The following is a 21,157-nucleotide window of genomic DNA, read 5'->3' as shown; positions in this document are numbered from 1 at the left end:
TTGTGCATATGATGTTGAATAATGCCTGATAAACTTTACATTTTACACTAATTGATTCTTATTGTCTATCTTCTTGAAAATGGGATAGTGCTTGCTTTAGAAACAAAGGAATGGGCCTTTCATGTTTTCAAATACAAGGGATTAGACGCCAAATGCTTCCTGAAGTAGCAAGGTCATGTGTGAAGTATTCCTTGATGCTTAATACTGTTACTAAACATTCTCTTCAGTAGCAAGGTCATGTGTCAAGTATTTGTTGATGCTTAATAGTGCTGCGTAAGTTCAAACAATAAAGATAGTGAGAAGTCTGGATAGGGGATGCTAGGAGATATACTGCAAGAGGTTAACAGCTAGTTTGATTAGCTTTAACGGTTTGCATTTAGTTGTTATGAGAGCATGCTAAGATTGTATGGAAAGCACTTGTTTCATATATTGCTACACAAATTCCCTTCAAGTCCTCTAGATGGCATTCATGTCTCTCTCTACAGGGGTCAGCTCCCACTAAGCCCAAGCAAAGCTCTTCTCTGTCCTGGCACCCAAATGGTGGAATGACAGTTCCTGGCCCTCTTCGGAAACCCTACCTCTTTACAGAGTATCGTAAAGGCCTAGTGCAGTCAAAATTCTGTTTTCTATACTGAAAAAAAATACAAACGTAACATGTAAAGTCTTGGTCCCATGTTTCATGAGCTGAAATAAAAGATCCCAGAAATGTTCACATCCCTATTAGTGAGCACCTGACAGGTGTGGCATATCAAGAAGCTGATTAAACAGCATGATCAGCACAGGTGCACCTTGTGCTGGGGACAATAAATGGCCACTCTAAAATGTGCAGTTTTGTCACACAACATGATGCCACAGATGTTCTCAAGTTTTAAGGGAGCGTGCAATTGGCATGCTGACTGCAGGGATGTCCACATGAATTGAATGTTCATTTCTCAACCATAAGCCTCCTCCAAGTACATTTTAGAGAATTTGGCAGTACGTCCATCTGGCCTCACAACTGCAGACCATGTGTAACCACGCCAGCCCAGTATGAAACCATCTCAGGGAAGCTCATCTGTTTTACATTGTGAACAGAGTGACAGTATGGTGACGGTATTTTTTATTTTGTAACCTTTATTTAACTAGGCAAGTCAGTTAAGAACAAATTCTTATTTACAATGACGGCTTACTCCGGCCAAACCTGGACGACACTGGGCCAATTGTGCTCTGTGCTATGGGTCTCCCAATCACAGCCGGATGTGATACAGCCTGGATTCGAACCAGGGACTGATGCCTCTTGCACTGAGATGCAGTGCCTTAGACCGCTGCGCCACTCGGGAGCTCAGGCATAAGGGCAGGCGTAAGCTACAGACAACGAACACAATTGCATTTTTATCGATGGCATTTGAATGCACAGAGATACCGTGACAAGATCCTGAGGCTCATTGTCTTGCCATTCATCCGCCGCCGTCACCTCATGGTTCAGCATGATAATGCACGGTCCCATGTCGCAAGGATCTGTACACAACTCCTGAAAGCTGAAAATGTCCCAGTTCTTCCATGGCCTGCATACTCACCATACATGTCACACATTGAGCATGTTTGTGATGTTCTGGATCGACGTGTATGACAGAGTTCTCGCCAATATCCAGCAACTTTCGCGCAGCCATTGAAGATGAGTGGGACAACATTCCACAGACCACAATCAACAGCCTGATCAACTCTATGCGAAGAACATGTGTTGCGCTGCATGAGGAAAACGGTGGTCACACCCAGTGGCGATGTTAGCATGTAAATCTTGGTGGGGCAAACTCCCCTAAAATTTTTCTTAGATGCATGCCAGCAAAGCCACTATACAACACAACACTAAACAATACATTAATTGAACTATAACAAGCGGTGCCCACAAACTGTTAGGGCCTACATAAACCTGTCCCAACAGCAGAGCTTTCTTTTCAGCAAAATGTAGTGAATCCTTACCACCGCTACACCGGGCTATCCGCGGAGCCTTGTCTGGCTGCGAAACAGTTCATTCAGCCTCGTTTACTACCTTTTTAAAAAACATAGCTGATACGGCTGATATGGCTCTCTGGCATATTACATAATGTAGCGACCCGCACAGACAGCGGTGTGTTATGTGGTAGGCTATTAGTGGGTTGTGTTGTACTTACCAGTGTTCGCGGGGTCCGACATGCCAATCAACCTGCTATCTGCCAATCACGGGGATGCCGGGCATCCTGGTGTTTGGCGGAGTGGCGTGGAGGGGGGTTGGGCAGGGGGATGGAGCATTGTAAGTTAAGACCAGGTTTAGCCATTGTTCTCTCTCTTACGTTTGGGCTTCACAAGAGAAGGTCACGGTTGGCTTGTGGGGTATCTTTCGTTTATTTGGCGTGGGCTACAGCCAAACAGTAGGTCTGTGTTAAGTTGTGTTAATAAACCGTCAATTCGTAAACTCAACCCTCTGTCTGGACAATTGTTCCTTTATGATCTTGTCAGGTCATTACATTGGTGTCAGAAGTAAACACGTTGATAAAAGTTAGCCAGCTAGCTAGCTGACTTCTGTGGCTAGCTACCGTAGGTGAGAACGGGGGTTGAAAATGCTTCGAGGAAATCCGAAAGTGAAGGTGGAGGTAGGGGACAATTATGGCCAAGAAGGTGTGTGTGCATGGACGTCGGAGGATCTGGCTGAGGAGATCACCAGGGCGTCGGAGCCCAGAGGCCACTTGAGGGAGGACATTAGAGTGATGGCGACTGAAGCGGGCATGAGTCCTTCGTCGACTGTGCTTCGCGCGGATTCTGGTGGGCGGACCGAAGGGGTGACGTTGACGCGGCGGGACGAGGAATCTGGGGCTCAGGATGTAAACAAACATGGCGGCGCCCAGTTCCCGGCTGCGTCCGTATAAGACCCCGAAGTATTCCGGTAAGGCGGATTGGGAAGCTTTTCATGCTCAGTTTGAACTGTTAGCTCATTTTAAGGGGTGGTCGAATGAAGATAGGGCACTGCAGTTGGCTTTATGCTTCACGGATGAAGCTCTGGACTGTTTGATATTGATTAGCCCCGAGGACAGATGTGATTATGGTGCTTTAGTGGGAGCACTGAGGAGGCGCTATGGACAGTGTGTAAAGCCCGGGCTACTGCGCTCCGGACTGAGTAATAGACGCAGGCAGCCTGGAGAGCCTCTACGGGCGCTAGCTAATGACATTGAGAGCCTCTCTCGGCGGGCATATGCTCACATGCCTCCCTCCGTGCAGAGCGAGCTTGCACGGGACCAGTTCATACAGGCGCTCTCTCCTGCGGAGCTGCGCATACAGACCCAGCTGGCTCATCCTGAGTCATTGCAGATAGCCTTGGAGATGGCTTTGGAGAGGGAGCTGGTGTGGGATGGGGCTTCACCTGGGACTTTGGTGGGGGTGCAGGGAGACAGACCCTCTGTGCGAGCTGAGGGGCAGAGCAGCTCGGAGCCGGAAAAGCCTGCATGGGTGACTGAAATTACAGAACTCATTCGTGCTGTGTTGCTACAGGCGGCACGAAACACACGCCCTGGTCCCAGGGTCTGCTGGGGTTGTGGCCAGCCAGGCCATCTGCGCCGAGATTGCCCCATGTCCCCCAGAGCTCAGGGAAACGGCTCGGGGTCCGCATAGACCGGATAGTGCGGACCCCTGGCTTTCTATCCCAACCACCATCTTCTTCAGGAGGAGCCCACCGGCACAGACGGGGAAGCAAGGCTCCACTTCCCCCAGAAGCAGACGAGGGCAAGCGGATGGAGCCTGTTGTTGTGGTGGGCCGGACCTGTGTTGGGGACTTTTGTCATGTCCCTGTCACTGTGGAGGGGGTGCCCTGCTCTGCCCTGGTGGACACTGGGTCCACAGTAACCCTGGTGAGGTCAGATATTGTGCCAGGTTGGACTCTGTGAGCCCACAACTGTGCTGCTCCGCACAGTCACAGGTGAGCTGGCACCCATGAAAGGGAAGGGAATAATGACTCTGACAGTAGGGGGCAGGTCTGTGCGTCATCCTGTGTGGGTGGCGGCTGTGCAGGACCCTTGTATACTGGGGTTGGACTTTCTTAGGAGCACAGGCTGCCAGTTAGACCTAAATGGGGGCACACTGATCTTCCAGGGAGGGCCGGCAGTCACGATGGCCCCCCCTAATGTCACATTCACTCAACCCAACAAACCCTTTACTCCAACAGTTAAAGCAGCAGAGACTCATGGCTGCCCCCCTCCCCCACATCTGTGTGTGACTTTTCCCCAGCCCCCCTGTCACCTACGGCTGTGTGTTACATTCCCCCAGCTACCTCCACGACACAGCCCTCTGTGAGCCCGGGCCGCACCCCCCCAGCCCAGCTACCCCAGATGGGAGAGGAGAGGACACTGTCTGCAGTGAGGGAGATATGGGGGAGGAACTGTGTTGGTCTTGACCCCGAGCAGCAGGAACGGTTGTGGCAGTTGCTGTTTGAATTCAGAGACAGCTTTGCGCTGAGTGAGGAAGAGGTGGGTCAGACTCATCTGGTGCAGCATGAGATCGACACAGGTGATGCTCGACCCATCAAGATGCGTCCCCGCCGTATCCCGCTGGCACGCCAGCGGCAGACATGGCTGTGTTGGAGATTCAGCGGGCAGACTTCATCGAGCCCTCAGACAGCCCCTGGGCGGCCAGTCGTCATGGTTCTGAAGAAGGGGGGCAAGCTGAAGTTCTGTGCGGACTACAGGCGGCTGAATGAGGTGACCAGGAAGGACTCATACCCCATACCACGTATCGATGAGTCGCTGGACCTGGTTAGGGGGTCCTCCTGGTTCTCCTCACTAGACCTCTGCAGTGGCTACTGGCAGGTGCCCCTCTCCCCAGAGGCCAGAGCCAAAACTACGTTCTCCACTAACAGAGGACACTGGCAGTTCAAGGTCCTGTGCTTCAGCCTGTGCAACGCTCCAGCTACTTTTGAGCGTTTGATGGACAGGGTGCTGGATGGCATCCCCCGACAGCAGTGTCTGGTATACCTCGATGACATCCTGGCCCATGGCAGCTCCTTCCAGTCAGCCCTGGTGGCGCTACGGCATGTGCTGGAGCGGGTGGCTGCCGCAGGTCTGAAGCTCCACCCCGAGAAGTGCCACTTCATGAGGAGAGCGTTGTCCTTCTTGGGCCACCGAGTGGGGAAGGAGGGGCGATCAGCACCATGGAGGACAAGGTGGGGGCTGTCCGAGACTGGCCCACCTCCACCGACCAGCGTCAGCTGAAGAGCTTCCTGGGCCTGGCCTCGTACTACAGGAGGTTTGTACGGGGCTTCTCAAGCGTCGCTGCTCCCCTGAACCACCTGCTGCCGAAGGACAAGGCTTGGACAGTGGAGTGTGAGGAGGCCTTCAACACCCTCAAACGTGCACTGATCGGGGCCCCCGTGCTCGCCCCCCCTGACCTCACCTTGCCCTTTATCCTCGACACAGACGCGAACAATGTGGGCATGGGTGGGGTGCTGGCCCAGGTGGGGCCAGGGGGGGAGAGAGTGGTGGCGTACTTCAGCAAAACATTTAACAAACATGAGCGCCGCTACTGTGTCACCCGGCGGGAGCTCTTGGCTGTTGTGGCTTCCGTCAAACACTTCAAGTACTACCTGGGTGGCCTGCCCTTTACTGTAAGGACCGACCACTCTGCTCTCTAGTGGCTCATATCTTTCAGAGAGCCAGAGGGGCAGGTGGCACGCTGGTTGGAGGAGCTTCAGCCGTATGACTTCACAGTGGTGCACAGGGCAGGGGCACGCCACTCCAACGCTGACGCCATGTCCCGTCGGCCCTGTACTGCTGACGGCTGCAGCCACTGTGAGCGGAGAGAAGGACGGGAGAGAGAGCTGTATGCAGAGGAGGGGGTCTGTGCCACAGTGTGTCGGGCGAGCGGGCCTGTCTGCTGTGAGCTGCAGACTGTCGACGTGGCTGAATGGGGTCAGCAGCAGGGACGGGACACAGACCTACAGCCAGTGCTACAGTGGGTAGAGACGCAGGTGAGGCCACCATGGGAAGAGGTGACAGCGCTCTCACTCGCGACCAAAGGGTTGTGGTCAAAGTTTGAGCGACTGCGGCTGGCTGATGGCGTGCTATAGCGGGCATGGAAGGAGTCAGCTACGGGAGAGGAGAGGTGGCAGGTGGTGGTCCCAAAAGCATTGCGGGAGGCTGTGCTCCAGAGTACTCATGGGTGGGGACTGGGGACTGGACACTTTGGGGTCACAAAAACACTGCGCCGCCTCCGTCAGGGCTTTTACTGGGGGCAGCACAAGAGGGACGTGGAAGACTTTTGCCGCCGCTGTGACAACTGCACAGCGAGAAAGGGCCCCCCAGGCCACTCTCATGCTCAGCTCCAACAGTTCCCAGTGGGGGCTCCCATGGAGAGGGTGGGAGTGGATGTAGTTGGGCCGTTCCCCACCACAGACAGTGGAAACCGCTGGGTGCTCACGGTCATGGACTATTTCACAAAAGGGCCCGAGGCCTATGCTCTGCCTGACCAGGAGTCAGAGACCATCGTCGACGCCCTGACAGCGGGGATGTTCAGCAGGTTTGGAGCTGCGGAGTCCATCCACAGCGACCAAGGCAGAAACTTTGAGTCCCGTGTGTTCGCCACCATGTGTGAGAGGCTGGGTATGCGCAAGACCCGCACTACTCCTCTCCATCCTCAAAGTGATGGCGTTGTGGAGCACTTCAACAAAACGCGTGGACAGCAGCTGGCCATCGTCTCTGCCAAACACCAGCGTGACTGGGACAAGCACCTGCCTATGGTCCTCATGGAATGCCGCTCCGCCGTCCAAGACTCCACCTCCTGCACGCCTGCCCTCCTCATGCTGGGGAGAGAGATCCGCACCCCTGCGGAGATGGCGTTTGGTCGGCCCCTGGATAGCCCTCATGTTCCCCCGGGGCCAGGGTGTGCCCGGAGAGTGCCCGGAGACTCCAGAACTGCCTGGAGACAGCCCACACCTTCGCCAGAGAGCAGCTGGTGAATGCAGGTGTGAGGCAGAAAAGGAACTATGACGTGCACACCCGGGGAAGGCACTTTGTGGCTGGGGAGCTGGTCTGGGTCTATAGCCCCCTAAGGGAAAAAGGCAGATGCCCCAAGTTGGACAGTCACTGGGTGGGACCCTGCATCGTCCTGGAGAGGGTAGGGGAGGTTGTTTACCGGGTGCAGCTTCCTCCCAGGGGGAGAAAGGTGGCACTGCACCGGGACAGGTTAGCCCCATACAGAGGGGCCTCTGCTCCCCAAACCCCAGGGACCTCCACAATTCCCCTCTCTGGCAATGACATTCTCCAGGCACCCACCCCCAGGTGCCGCAGACAAGGCTCCAGACAGCCTACTCCCCCTGTCTCCCTCCCTGTGTCACTGCGTGGTTCCCCGGAGCCACGGACTGTATTCCCTGTTCCCGCTTCCTTGTCCCCCATATCCCTTCCTTCATCCCCTGGGTCTCAGAGGGGCAGCCCCCTGCCACGGATGGAGCCCCCTGTTTCACATCTGGACACTCCGCGACCATCACAGCCACGCAGGCAAAGGAGACCTCCGGGTCGCTTCAGAGACTTTGTTTGTTCCCTCAGGGACGAGGGACTTTGTGGTGGGGGGGCTGTGTAGCGACCCGCACAGACAGCGCTGTGTTATGTGGTAGGCTATTAGTGGGTTGTGTTGTACTTACCAGGGTCCGACATGCCAATCAACCTGCTATCTGCCAATCACGGGGATGCCTGGAATGTTCTGATGCCGGGCATCCTGGTGTTTGGCGGAGTGGCGTGGAGGGGGGTTGGGCAGGGGGATGGAGCATTGGAAGTTAAGACCAGGTTTAGCCATTGTTCTCTCTCTTACGTTTGGGCTTCACAAGAGAAGGTCACGGTTGGCTTGTGGGGTATCTTTCGTTTATTTGGCGTGGGCTACAGCCAAACAGTAGCCTGTGTAAAGTTGGGTTAATAAACCGTCAATTCGTAAACTCAACCCTCTGTCTGGACAATTGTTCCTTTATGATCTTGTCAGGTCATTACAATAATATATGCAGCAGCATATAAGACATTTTTGGACTCACCTTGTGCGTGGCGGTCCTTCTATGGCAAATTTTGTCATCAAAGAAAAATATTTACAATTCCGAGTTGGATGACTGTTCAAAACTTATTTCCCAGTCTGACTTCCCAGTTGCAATGCTTGCGGTTAGCCGCTGTCACCGATTCCTTCCAAACAACTCATTTTTGAATTTGCCATCTCCAACTTGTTGTGTAATGTTTATGTCCAATGGCCGATGAGCACCGATACGTTTTATCTATAATTTATCTTCATTATTTATTTTCATATGACAAGGATTAAAAAGGATTTGCCAGTAGATTGTCTACTTGATTTATGATGATGACTGCTAGCTAAGATTTTGAAAGTAAGATGTTGACATGATCAGTCCAATCAAGACTACTGTAGATATAACGTGATTTGACGTAATTTTATTTGTGGCCAATGACCTTGAGCCTTCTTGGTAGGGTACTTCTAATGTAACTCCATGGCAGCACCCAAAGGGCTCACATTCTTGATGTCTACTCTTACTAAAGGCGGGTGATATAGTGTCCCCATGAGTGACAGAACACTGAGCAAATCACGGTGCAATGCTCTTATTTACTGCTGGCCTGCCTCACCACCACAGAAAGCACTGAGCTATGCAGAGCAGACCTGCTTTGTGGGCCTCAGCCCCACCTGCCCCATTCAGGTCGCCACGGGTCACACCAGATACTGACTGGTTTTCTAATCCACGCCCTTACCTTTTTTTTAAGGTATCTGTGACCAACAGATGCATATCTGTATTCCCAGTCATGTGAAATCCATAGATTAGGGCCTAATGGCTTTATTTCAATTGACTGATTTCCTTTTATGAACTGTAACTCAGTCAAATCTTTGAAATTGTTGCATGTTGCGTTTCTATTTTTGTTCAGCATATACACTGCTCAAAAAAATAAAGGGAACACTTAAACAACACAATGTAACTCCAAGTCAATCACACTTCTGTGAAATCAAACTGTCCACTTAGGAAGCAACACTGATTGACAATAAATTTCACATGCTGTTGTGCAAATGGAATAGACAAAAGGTGGAAATTATAGGCAATTAGCAAGACACCCCCAAAAAAGGAGTGATTCTGCAGGTGGTGACCACAGACCACTTCTCAGTTCCTATGCTTCCTGGCTGATGTTTTGGTCACTTTTGAATGCTGGCGGTGCTCTCACTCTAGTGGTAGCATGAGACGGAGTCTACAACCCACACAAGTGGCTCAGGTAGTGCAGTTCATCCAGGATGGCACATCAATGCAAGCTGTGGCAAAAAGGTTTGCTGTGTCTGTCAGCGTAGTGTCCAGAGCATGGAGGCGCTACCAGGAGACAGGCCAGTACATCAGGAGACGTGGAGGAGGCCGTAGGAGGGCAACAACCCAGCAGCAGGACCGCTACCTCCGCCTTTGTGCAAGGAGGTGCACTGCCAGCGCCCCGCAAAATGACCTCCAGCAGGCCACAAATGTGCATGTGTCTGCTCAAACGGTCAGAAACAGACTCCATGAGGGTGGTATGAGGGCCCGACGTCCACAGGTGGGGGTTGTGCTTACAGCCCAACACCGTGCAGGACGTTTGGCATTTGCCAGAGAACACCAAGATTGGCAAATTCGCCACTGGCGCCCTGTGCTCTTTACAGATGAAAGCAGGTTCACACTGAGCACATGTGACAGACGTGACAGAGTCTGGAGACGCCGCGGAGAACGTTCTGCTGCCTGCAACATCCTCCAACATGACCGGTTTGGCGATGGGTCAGTCATGGTGTGGGGTGGCATTTCTTTGTGGGGCCGCACAGCCCTCCATGTGCTCGCCAGAGGTAGCCTGACTGCCAATAGCTACCAAGATGAGATCCTCAGACCCCTTGTGAGACCATATGCTGACACATGCACATTTGTGGCCTGCTGGAGGTCATTTTGCGGGGCGCTGGCAGTGCACCTCCTTGCACAAAGGCGGAGGTAGCGGTCCTGCTGCTGGGTTGTTGCCCTCCTACGGCCTCCTCCACGTCTCCTGATGTACTGGCCTGTCTCCTGGTAGCGCCTCCATGCTCTGGACACTACGCTGACAGACACAGCAAACCTTTTTGCCACAGCTCGCATTGATGTGCCATCCTGGATGAACTGCACTACCTGAGCCACTTGTGTGGGTTGTAGACTCCGTCTCATGCTACCACTAGAGTGAGAGCACCGCCAGCATTCAAAAGTGACCAAAACATCAGCCAGGAAGCATAGGAACTGAGAAGTGGTCTGTGGTCACCACCTGCAGAATCACTCCTTTATTGGGGGATGTCTTGCTAATTGCCTATAATTTCCACCTTTTGTCTATTCCATTTGCACAACAGCATGTGAAATTTATTGTCAATCAGTGTTGCTTCCTAAGTGGACAGTTTGATTTCACAGAAGTGTGATTGACTTGGAGTTACATTGTGTTGTTTAAGTGTTCCCTTTATTTTTTTGAGCAGTGTATATTGTACAACAGAGGATGAAACTAACACTCTACACAGAACCTTCTAATTAGTGATGTGCAGTTTGCGAACGATTCGTTCTTTTTGAACGACTCTTTTTACTGACTCGAGTTATATATTTTTTCAGAGTAACTCATTCATTTTAGTAGTTCGTTTGACCTGTTGGCCGCAATGAATTCTACAGAAGGATTAAAGGAGCGACATGTTCATTTGACGTCTGTTTTGGCCGTGCAGCATTTAGGGTGATACGGCCTCTGCAGAAGTCAGGGCCATCATTCCAATTGAGCTTCGTTGAGCAGCGCAGAGCTGTTGTGAAGGAAGTTGTCAAGGAAGTGAGTTTGTGCTTATACAGGACCTCCCGCCCTCACCTACCATCAACCAATCATGTCAATGCGGAGCTATACGGAGCCACATTGTTACAAAATTTAAGAGACGCATGATGATGTGGTAGAGTTCAATTTAGACTCTGGGTGCCTCTAGACGCTCTGCAATTGCGTCACAACATCCATACGGGCCTCCGACCACATAAATTGGCTTTTAATAACCCTACCGCTTCTCTCTCCCGGATCCGGGATCCTCCTCATCAAAAAAGCTGACTAGCATAGCCTAGCCTAACGGGACAGGGATATCATATAATACAATTTTCATGAAATCACAAGTCCAATACAGCAAATGAAAGATAAACATCTTGTGAATCCAGCCATCATTTCCGATTTTTAAAATGTTTTACAGCGAAAACACAATATGTATTTCTATTAGCTAACCACAATAGCCAAACACACAACTGCACATTTTCACCATGTTTCCACTGCATAGGTAGCTTTCACAAAACCGACAAAATAGAGATAAAATTAGTCACTAACCAAGAAACAACTTCATCAGATGACAGTCTTATAACATGTTATACAATACATTTATGTTTTGTTTGAAAATATGCATATTTGAGGTATAAATCATAGTTTTACATTGCAGCCACCATCAAAAATAGCACCAAAGCAGCCAGAATAATTACAGAGAGCAACGTGAAATACATAAATACTCATCATAAAACATTTATGAAAAATACATGGTGTACAGCAAATGAAAGATAAACATCTTGTGAATCCAGCCAATATTTCCGATTTTTTAAAGTGTTTTACAGCGAAAACACAATATAGAATTATATTAGCTTACCACAATAGCCAAACACACAAATGCATTTATTCACCGCAAAGGTAGCTTTCGCAAAAACCAGCAAAAGATATCAAATTAATCACTAACCTTTGGACAACTTCATCAGATGACAGTCTAATAACATCATGTTATACAATACATTTATGTTTTGTTCGAAAATGTGCATATTTATAGCTACAAATCCTGGTTATACATTGTGAATACGTAGCAACGATTCACCAGAATCTCCTGAGATATTTTGGACACTCACCTAATCTGACCAAAGAACTCATCATAAACTTTACATAAAAATACTTGTTGTATGGCAAATGAAAGATACACTGGTTCTTAATGCAACCGCTGTGTTAGATTTTTTAAAATAACTTTACCATAACATACAGCTTGCGCTATTGTGAGACAGTGCTCACCAACACGGCGGAGAATAGGAGTCAACATTTTACACAGAAATACGAAATAACATCATAAATGTTTTCTTACTTTTGCTGAGCTTCCATCAGAATGTTGTACAAGGAGTCCTTGGTCCAGAATAAATCGTTGTTTGGTTTTAGAGTGTCCATTTCTTCTGTCGAATTCGCGCCACAATGCTAGCCAAGGTTGCTAACATTCCCATCCTCTCTTGGCGCAAAGAACGGAAAACTCCAAAAGTCCCAATAAACGTTGAATAAACTGATAAAACTCGGTTGAAAAAACCTACTTTATGATGTTATTATCATATGAATCAAATAAAATCAGAGCCGGAGATATTCGCCGTGTATACCGAACGCTTTTCAGAAGACAATGTCGAGCTCCCCCGCGCGACTTCGAAGACAAAGAAAATACCGGACCTGTCACTCCAAAAGCTCTTATTCGACCTCAGATCAAGCTAGACACCTCATTCCACCTTCCACTGCCTGTTGACATCTAGTGGAAGGCGTATGAAGTGCATACATATCGATAAATAAAAGCCAGTTGAATAGGCAGGCCCTGAAACAGAGCCTCGTTTTCAGATTTTTCACTTCCTATATGGAAGTTTGCTGCCAAATGAGTTCTGTTTTACTCACAGATATAATTCAAACAGTTTTAGAAACTTCACAGTGTTTTCTATCCAATAGTAATAATACTATGCATATTGTATGATCTAGAATAGAGTACGAGGCAGTTTAATTTGGGCACGATTTTTTCCAAAGTGAAAACAGCGCCCCCCTATTGACAAGAAGTTTTAATACGCGCTCCTCCAGCTCAGCGGGGATGTGCTCCGACCAGCAACTGTCTATCATGTGCGCGAGGGAAAATAGATCACGCTGAAGTCAGTGTAGAGAAGAAAAATACATGTTTATAACTGATAATTGATCACATGGTGCAAAAATTAATGCAATTGATTGAAATATTGAATGTTATGCGTGCTCTGGGTATTACTGACTCAAATTAACGAAATTATTCGAACGATTCGTTCTTTTGACTGAATGACTCGAAAATATCTAAGTCAGTAAAAAGAGCCGAACTTGCCATCACTATGCATGGGCCAGAGTTTCGGCTTTACGTGGTGACATCACCATGCGCGGTAAATGTGCAAATAGATCAATAAGATAGAGAATTCCAAACCTTTATGCAAATAACAGCTAGTTTTCAGTTGTACCCTCCCCACTCAGACCACTCTCAAACAGTCCTAGCAAAATTCTTGCCTGAGAAATAGTTTTTTGCTAAAAATCAATTTTTGCCAATTTTATTGTAATTGCATGATTTTATATTGATATAAAAACTTTGGTGCAGAATAAAAGCAGATCAGAGCAACTCCTGATTCTAGACAGCTGATTCATGAGTACTTTTGCATTGGATTGATATTATATCGTATTGCCACAAACAACGTTTTTATAGATGATCCCACATTACAATCCATTCTGAAATGCAGTTAATATGGTAATTTTAGAGTGATTCTCTTTTTACATTAATCTAACAAATTATTTTACAATAAAACACTGCAAGACATGTAGCTATACAGTTCAAAGGCTTCATTTCTGGAAAATGATTCAGAGCATCATATCATTTCACTTGTTAGACAAGATAGAACATGCAAATAAGCAACTGAAGAAAAAAAGGAAGCCAGGGCCTATATTAGCCCTGGCTTCCTACCCCATTTCCCTCCCACCTTCTCTCCCTCCCTCCCTCCCTCACTTTCTACATTCCCTTGCCAAACAGGATCTGTAGGATCTTTGTGAATAATTTTCTCAGGAGACAGGAATGCTTGAACACAAGCCTGCTGGGACATGCTCCTGACATTCCCAAAATCTCCCAGAAAAAAGCCCCTATTGAGGATGAGTATTCACCTTTCTTTAGTTTTAAACCCAGGAGGAATAGGGATTCAAACCCCCCTAAATGCTGCCATGACTCAATCACCAAAAGGTATATAAACATCTCCCTTTCCGCAAAGAATCAAGTGCTGAATGCCATAATGCTTCCATCTTGTGACGTGGTGTACGTGCACACTATAAAGGATGTACCCCAGACACAGTGACTCACTACTGAAATTAAGCTGTCTGGAACGCTACCTTGAATGTCTACAGGAGTAGTATTCACATGAGAATCTGACTTCTTTACTGAGACGTGTAAGTGACACATAACCAACCTTTCTGACCTTGTCTTTAACGTAAGGTCATAAAGCATACCAGTATTTGTAATTGTAAGTCAGTGGCACTTGCATTTTTTAAAGTATGTACAACAATCACAGTCATAGGCTCCAGGGAGGTAATTATATTGAATTGAATTTATATAATGCATTTTATCAGTGTTCAAAGCACTCCATATTTTTCAAAGTACATCATATAAAAATTGCACATTCAAAATGTTTTCGTAAATCACCAGGTTGCTTTTCATACAAGAATATTGTTAATTTAAGTTAAGTATGTTTTATTTAAAAAAGCCTCAACTTGTAATATCCAGTCACAAATAGGTTTTTATTTTTGAATTGTCATTTTTAAGTTGATTTTATACAAAAACACAAAGTTACTGTATTGAACAGGTTTGGTGAATTTTTTTGTACAGTAGATTAGCACAGTAGTTTAGTAGACTGAAAATAGGATCCAGGTTCGTTAAAAACATACAGTATAAATACACAATCATGAAAGTTGTGGCATCTTCACCGCATGAAATATGACACATTTACTGAAATATAATGGCCATCTATTTCAGAGATAGATATGTTATTAAAAAGTCTGGGACAGAAATTAAGAGAAATAAAGACATCACATCACTGTAACATTTGCTTGTCCCTTGAAATTAGACCAATAAACCCCCTTTCCACAAACAGGGCATAGACTCATAGAGATGCTCTCAATGGTTCAACCATAGAGTAGGTAAGTATTCCTGCATTCCCGTTCTCTAGTCTACCCTTGCTCAATAACTGTTTCCTTTGTGCTTTCATTCGTTGAAAAGCATGGACCTGCTGTTGTATTGCATAAAAAGCTACTCAAAGTTCATTCTTTCTCCAGGAAAGGTCTCTGTAGTTTTATTTGACTGACCAGAAGCTGGAGGTGGGAGTAGTGGTACTTTGAGACTCTTTGGGAGCTTGGCTTGGGCTGTGGCTGTAGCTGGGGGAGTGAGTGACACTTGGGCTGCTGGGTGGTGAGGATGTAGACGAGGAGCACGAGGAGGATTTAGATTTGATCTCAAGCCACTTCCCTCCCAAGGCTTTGGCAAAGTGGTCATCCACAGAAACGCTGATGGAGAGCTGGCGGGAGCTGGCCCTTTGGTAGTCCATCCCCAGGCTTCTCTTGAAATGCTCCTCCACCACATGGTCATAGCTGTGCTTATATAGCACTGCAATGGAGAGAATACCAAACAAAGGTCAGAGGCATAATTCTTAACAAGTCTGCAATACAACAACAGCATTGTAGCACTACAGTTTTTATTGAGATAAAGGAGAATGATACTGACCTGTGGAGGAGTGGCTGCTGCTGCGGATCTCAGATCTGCAGGTGGGCTTTCTTGTGGAGGAGACACAGGTGATCACAGAAGGACGCATCTGAAAGAGGCAAAACAATTGTTACATTTTAAAAAGTGTTTAAACATTATAAGATTCCGTACAGAACAATGTTTTCGAAAACCTAATTCCCCCCAGAACAATAGGATGAACATGTCAATGTAAACATAGCACATTAAGCCATCACTAACTTTTTGTTGAAGGCTCAGTTTGACTTTAGGATAGAACATTTATTTGGTTAAGGATGGGGCCTGAAAGCTGTTCACCCTCATCAGGTTGGCACAAACAGGTCAAAGAAAGAGATGTCTGTTTAGTCATGTTGAGGACATTCCTCCCACCATTGCTCACATTTTCTCCCGAATCCGGCTGGATTGCATATCTTGGACAAGCAGAAGCCTGTAAAGGCTCTTGGGAATAGAATGCGCCTGAGCGTTTATAATCACTACAGAGATCGCAGAGATACACTATATATACAAAAGTATGTGGACACGCATTCAAATGAGTGGATTCGGCTATTTCAGCCACACGCGTAGCTGACAGGTGTATAAAATTGAACACATAGCCATGCAATCTCCATAGACATACATTGGCAGTAGAATGGCCTTACTGATGAGCTCAGTGACTTTCAACGTGGCACCTTCATAGGATGCCACCTTTCCAACAAGTCAGTTAGTCTAATGTCTGCCCTGCTAGAGCTGCCCTGGTCCACTGTAAGTGCTGTTATTGTGAAGTGGGAATGTCTAGGAGCAACAATGGCTCAGCCGCGAAATGGTAGGCCACACAAGATCACAGAATGGGACCGCCAAGTGCTGAAGTGCATACCATGTAAAAATCATCTGTCCTCGGTTGCAACACTCACTACCGAGTTCCAAACTGCCTCTGGAAGCAACGTCAGCACAATAACTGTTCATCTGGAGCTTAATGAACTGGGTTTCCATGGCCAAGCAAGCCTAAGATCACCATGCTATGCGCAATGCCAAGCTTCGGCTGGAGTAGTGAAAAGCTTGCTGCCATTGGACTCTGGAGCAGTGGAAACATGTTCTCTAGAGTGATGAATCACGCTTCACCATCTGGCAGTCTGATGGACAAATCTGGGTTTGGCGGATGCCAAGAGAACACTACCTGCCAACGGTAAAGTTTGGTGGAGGAGGGTCTGGGGCTGTTTATCATGGTTTGGGCTAGGCCACTTAATTGCAGTGAAGGAAAATGTTTACGCTACAGCATACAATTACATTCTAGACGATTCTGTGCTTCCAACTTTGTGGCAACAGTTTGGGGAAAGCCCTTTCCTGTTTCAGCATGACAAGGCCCCCTTGCACAAAGCGAGGTCCATACAGAAATGGTTTGTTGAGATCAGTGTGGAAGAAATTGACTGGCCTGCACAGAGCCCTGACCTCAACACCATCAAACACCTTTGGGATGAATTGGAACGCCGACTGCAAGCCAGGCCTAATCGCCCAACCTTAATGCCAGACCTCACTAATGATCTTGTGGCTGAATGGAAGCAAGTCCCCGCAGCAATGTTCCAACATCTAGTGGAACACCTTCCCAGAAGAGTGGAGGCTGTTATAGAAGCAAAGGGGGGACCAACTCCATATTAATGCCCATGATTTTGGAATGAGATGTTCGACAGGTATCCACTTACTTTTGGTCATGTAGTGTACGTAGGCTCTGACTGCCTAGGGCTACACTGGAAGATTACTGAGGCACTCATGACTGAGACAAACCAGAAAACCCATCCTTCATGTTGTTAGCACCTGGACCCACTATTATAATTGTTCCTCTTGAAATTACCTGTATCTGATCGGTGGATGTAGTGCTTTTGGTTTCCTTCTCTGTCCTCTCAGGCTCTTTCCTTGGTTTCTTAATTAGGTCCAGTGGTTCATCCATAGGTGGTGTGGGATACACATGATGGGGAAGATGACCTGTGGGGCTGGGGGTTGGGCTCCAGGAGGATGTGGGGCTTGGGGTTGGGCTCCAGGAGGATGTGGGGCTCTGGGGAACACTAAACACAGCTGGCCTCTGAGCACTTCTCATGTTGCTTTTGCTCTGTGCCCTCTCTCGCCTGAAACACAAAATCACATGCTGAAACATGGAATCACACACTGCACATGGCGTTATGAAACCAATGGTTGTCAATTATGAAGTTATAGAGGGGGATTAAGGCATGTGCAGGTTTCACAAACCTTTCTTCCAATGTTAGGCCACGCTCAGAGCTGTGTTTGCGCTTGACTGGATGCACTGGTGGTACTCGAACTCTCTCATTTGTCATATGCCTGTATCTATCTTCACCTCTTAGGTTGGGCTGACCTACAAGAGGAAAGATCAAGCACACATAAAGCTAATGGTTACTATTTGAAATAATATACACTATACTTATTGGCAAAGATTTTGGCACAGATAAGGATGGCTTACACCTAACTAACCTACTGAACAGACATTAGGTGTGGCAATGAGTAAATAGGTGACGGGTTGTTTTGATCCGTGGAACTGTGACATACGGTTCATCACCTGTATGAGTAGTTTGTGGCCGTGGGAAAGCTTTCATGCCACCGTTAATTGTAAACTCTGTTAAGCTGTGGAACTAGACATACCAGATTGGTGAGTGTTACAAATCTTCTTGATTCAATGTTAACTGTAAACGTTGTATTTCAACATACAGTGATGATGACACCTATCTTATTTACATATCTAAGAGAGGAAGATTAGTTTATATTCAAAAGGTGGATTGAGCTGGACAAACTTAAGATAACTAATGTCTCACCATCATTACAATACACACATCACACAGAAGCATTCTCTTCATTGTGAGAAACTAACAGAAACATCAACAGGTGCTAATATCCTTTGTGTTATTCACATGACATTTGAGTCATTTAGCAGACACTCTTATCCATATCGACTTACAGGTAGTGCAGTCATCTTAAGATAGCTAGGTGGGACAACCACATATCACACTCATAGTAAGTACATTTTTCCTCAATAAAGTAACTATCAGAGCTAGTAAGGGGGGGAAATGGGGAGGAGGTGAGGAGGAGGTGCAAGGGGGGGTGCTGTGGAATTATTTAAGATACTATTTGAAGAGGAAGGGTCAAGATGTTTTCGGAAGATGGACTGTCCTAGGTATGTTCAGATGTAAGCTGGTTCCACCATTGGGTTGCCAGGAGAGAGAAGAGCTTGGACTGGGCTGAGCAGGAGCTGCCCTCCCGTAGAGGTGGGAGGGCCAAGAGACCAGAGGTGGCAGAATGTGACGTTTACCAATGTCAGTACACTGGCATTTGTTTTTTATAAAGCTGACACCAGTCCTCTTCACATTATGTTGTTTCTTTAAAGCTAAATTCCTTGAACTATATTCAAATTGGCATTGTCAATATACCTAAAGAAATGCACCACATTAGCATGCAATGCTCCACTACCACATTGAGATACAATGCTGAATGATTAGGTCATGTTAGTACTGTACATGAATGGTCCCCTTAATCTCAAATACTCCCCCATTCCACAATCGTCAGTCCAATCCACATCTCAAACAGTCATGTCCCTCAACCCCAACCTCTCACCTATGACCTCCCATTCTGTCTCTCAGACAGCATAATGTCACAGTGGATGCCTGTGGAGGGTGACTGGGAGAAAACCACACCTTGCCTGACTGACGTTATGATGCCTGAGGCATGGTTATTTGTTCCCTATCAGTAGAGGAAACAAAAGGGCAGTATCTTCAGATCCTCTCCATCTGCCACAGTTATTCCCATCATCTGACATAAACCTATCTGAAGTAATGCTTGAGAGCAAGACATTTAGAAGCAAGTTGACATTTTACCAATGGAGGGACTCATTTATAGTTGCTGACTATTCTTAAATGTTGTTATAGCCTTAAGTGGATATAGTGAGGCATTATTATCACATTCGTCAACGTTATCTTAAACTCAAAACCTTAAATAAAAAAAAAAGAAGTTAAAATATGTATTGGTTTCTTAAATGATATTGTTAAAGTTGCTGGATTACATATTGTTTTTATACAATTCAAACAGTTAGCTACAATGTACTCAATGACATTTACTCGGACTTAGTAAAAGTTATTTTATAATGACCCTAAACATTTGCATTTCTAATGACTTTAGTTGAACTAGCTAAGCTAATTACGAAGTAATAATGATCTAATAACAACTGTGTCATCATACATGATAACAATGCATGTTGCAGCAATAAATACTACTATTTAAAGTAGCAGGGATCACAGCAGCACAATTCTATTTTGTGAAACAATAGTAGGCCTATAAGAAAATAAATAAGATATATTACCTTCCAAGATGTAGACTTTGAAGCCACTGCTCATCCGAGTTATGTATTGCAAGTTTGCAACAGCCATGTTTCCTTGTCTTTGTCTGTGAATAAAGCAAACTGCAGAGGACCACCTTGACTGTTCGAGCTAAAAGGACACAATGAGCCTAAATTCTGGTTGGAAATGGAAAGTCAATGAGATGCTGGGCTTGATCTTGGCCAGGTAACGTATCAGGAGGCTGCGCAGAGCTGCTGTGTCTTCCAGGAAACCCTATTGCTGCAATGTCATTGGTCGCTCTCAAGCCAATCACAACCTCCTCCCTTTTAGATGTTTATGTTATTGTTGCAGGAAGAGTGGGTTCACAGGTAGATACCTCAAATAGGAAAAATTATATTAAACTGTTCCCTGACTGTCCCTGCACCACCCAACCATACGTTTACTTCACTTTCAGGCATAAACATGAATGTAACATAGATTACTTTACATTCAATTCAACGGAGACTCAAAACAAGAAAACACTGATAATGTCACAAAGCACTTTTTTCCATGTTTTGTACTTCTCTCAGAATCCAATGGGAACTTCAGGTGTATCTTTTGTCTCCATTCTGGAAGTCAGCACCTGTCCTCTGCCCTTCCCTCGATCCTAATCTACAATCTCACCAAACTGCATTTCTTCGAGTGCTTAGCCCACCAGAGCTCCAGTCATTCCACTGACCTGCCCATACACGTACACAGCTGTACTGTGAGCCAGCCTAACCATTAATGAAAAAGGCTATTGTTGATGGCCAGACAAAGGCCCCTAAATCCTGGAAAAACTTCTGCACTGAGAAACAATCTTGTCTGAGCATGCTGAAGAGTCTGGACACACATGAGCATACTCTCAGCACACATGTGACCACAACAACACTCAGGACCTGACACATTTACAGGCACTTATAAAATACATAAAAAAATTACAACATTTAGAATGTGTGGTGACTGATATGCTTTTGAAGGACTGAAGGACGAGAGGGACTTATTATTAGTTGCTTACTGTTCTTAAAAATTTGGTTATTGCCTACTTTTTTATGTTCCTTTTGTAACATGATTAAAGGGTAAAATAAATGATTTAAATATCTTATCTGGTTTATGTTTTAAGAATGCCCTCTGGAGTTATTGATAGGCCTATATTCTGTTGTATATACCTGTTGAATATATATATATATATTTTTTTTTTGTGTGTGTGTGACCCAGCTCTGTGAAAGCGCTCAACAAATATGGAGACTACTCCTGTC

The 21,157-nt window shown here is 46.5% G+C and overlaps 1 protein-coding gene across 1 annotated transcript; it reads right to left on the bottom strand.

The window, feature by feature from the left end:
• Positions 1-15,127: 15,127 nt before the first annotated feature.
• LOC120054593 (transcription cofactor vestigial-like protein 4) lies at positions 15,128-19,970 on the bottom strand. Its single transcript, XM_039002055.1, has 5 exons — positions 19,904-19,970; positions 17,788-17,911; positions 17,396-17,666; positions 15,556-15,643; positions 15,128-15,438 (listed from the first exon to the last, which is right to left on the bottom strand). The coding sequence occupies exons 1-5, from the start codon at positions 19,968-19,970 to the stop codon at positions 15,128-15,130; spliced, it is 861 nt and encodes a 286-aa protein (XP_038857983.1).
• Positions 19,971-21,157: the final 1,187 nt, after the last annotated feature.

This window comes from Salvelinus namaycush, chromosome 1 (genome assembly GCF_016432855.1).
Source record: "Salvelinus namaycush isolate Seneca chromosome 1, SaNama_1.0, whole genome shotgun sequence".
Classification (NCBI taxonomy): domain Eukaryota; kingdom Metazoa; phylum Chordata; class Actinopteri; order Salmoniformes; family Salmonidae; genus Salvelinus; species Salvelinus namaycush.
The sequence above is the reverse complement of the archived record's forward strand: the minus strand, read 5'-3'. Positions and strand labels throughout refer to the sequence as shown.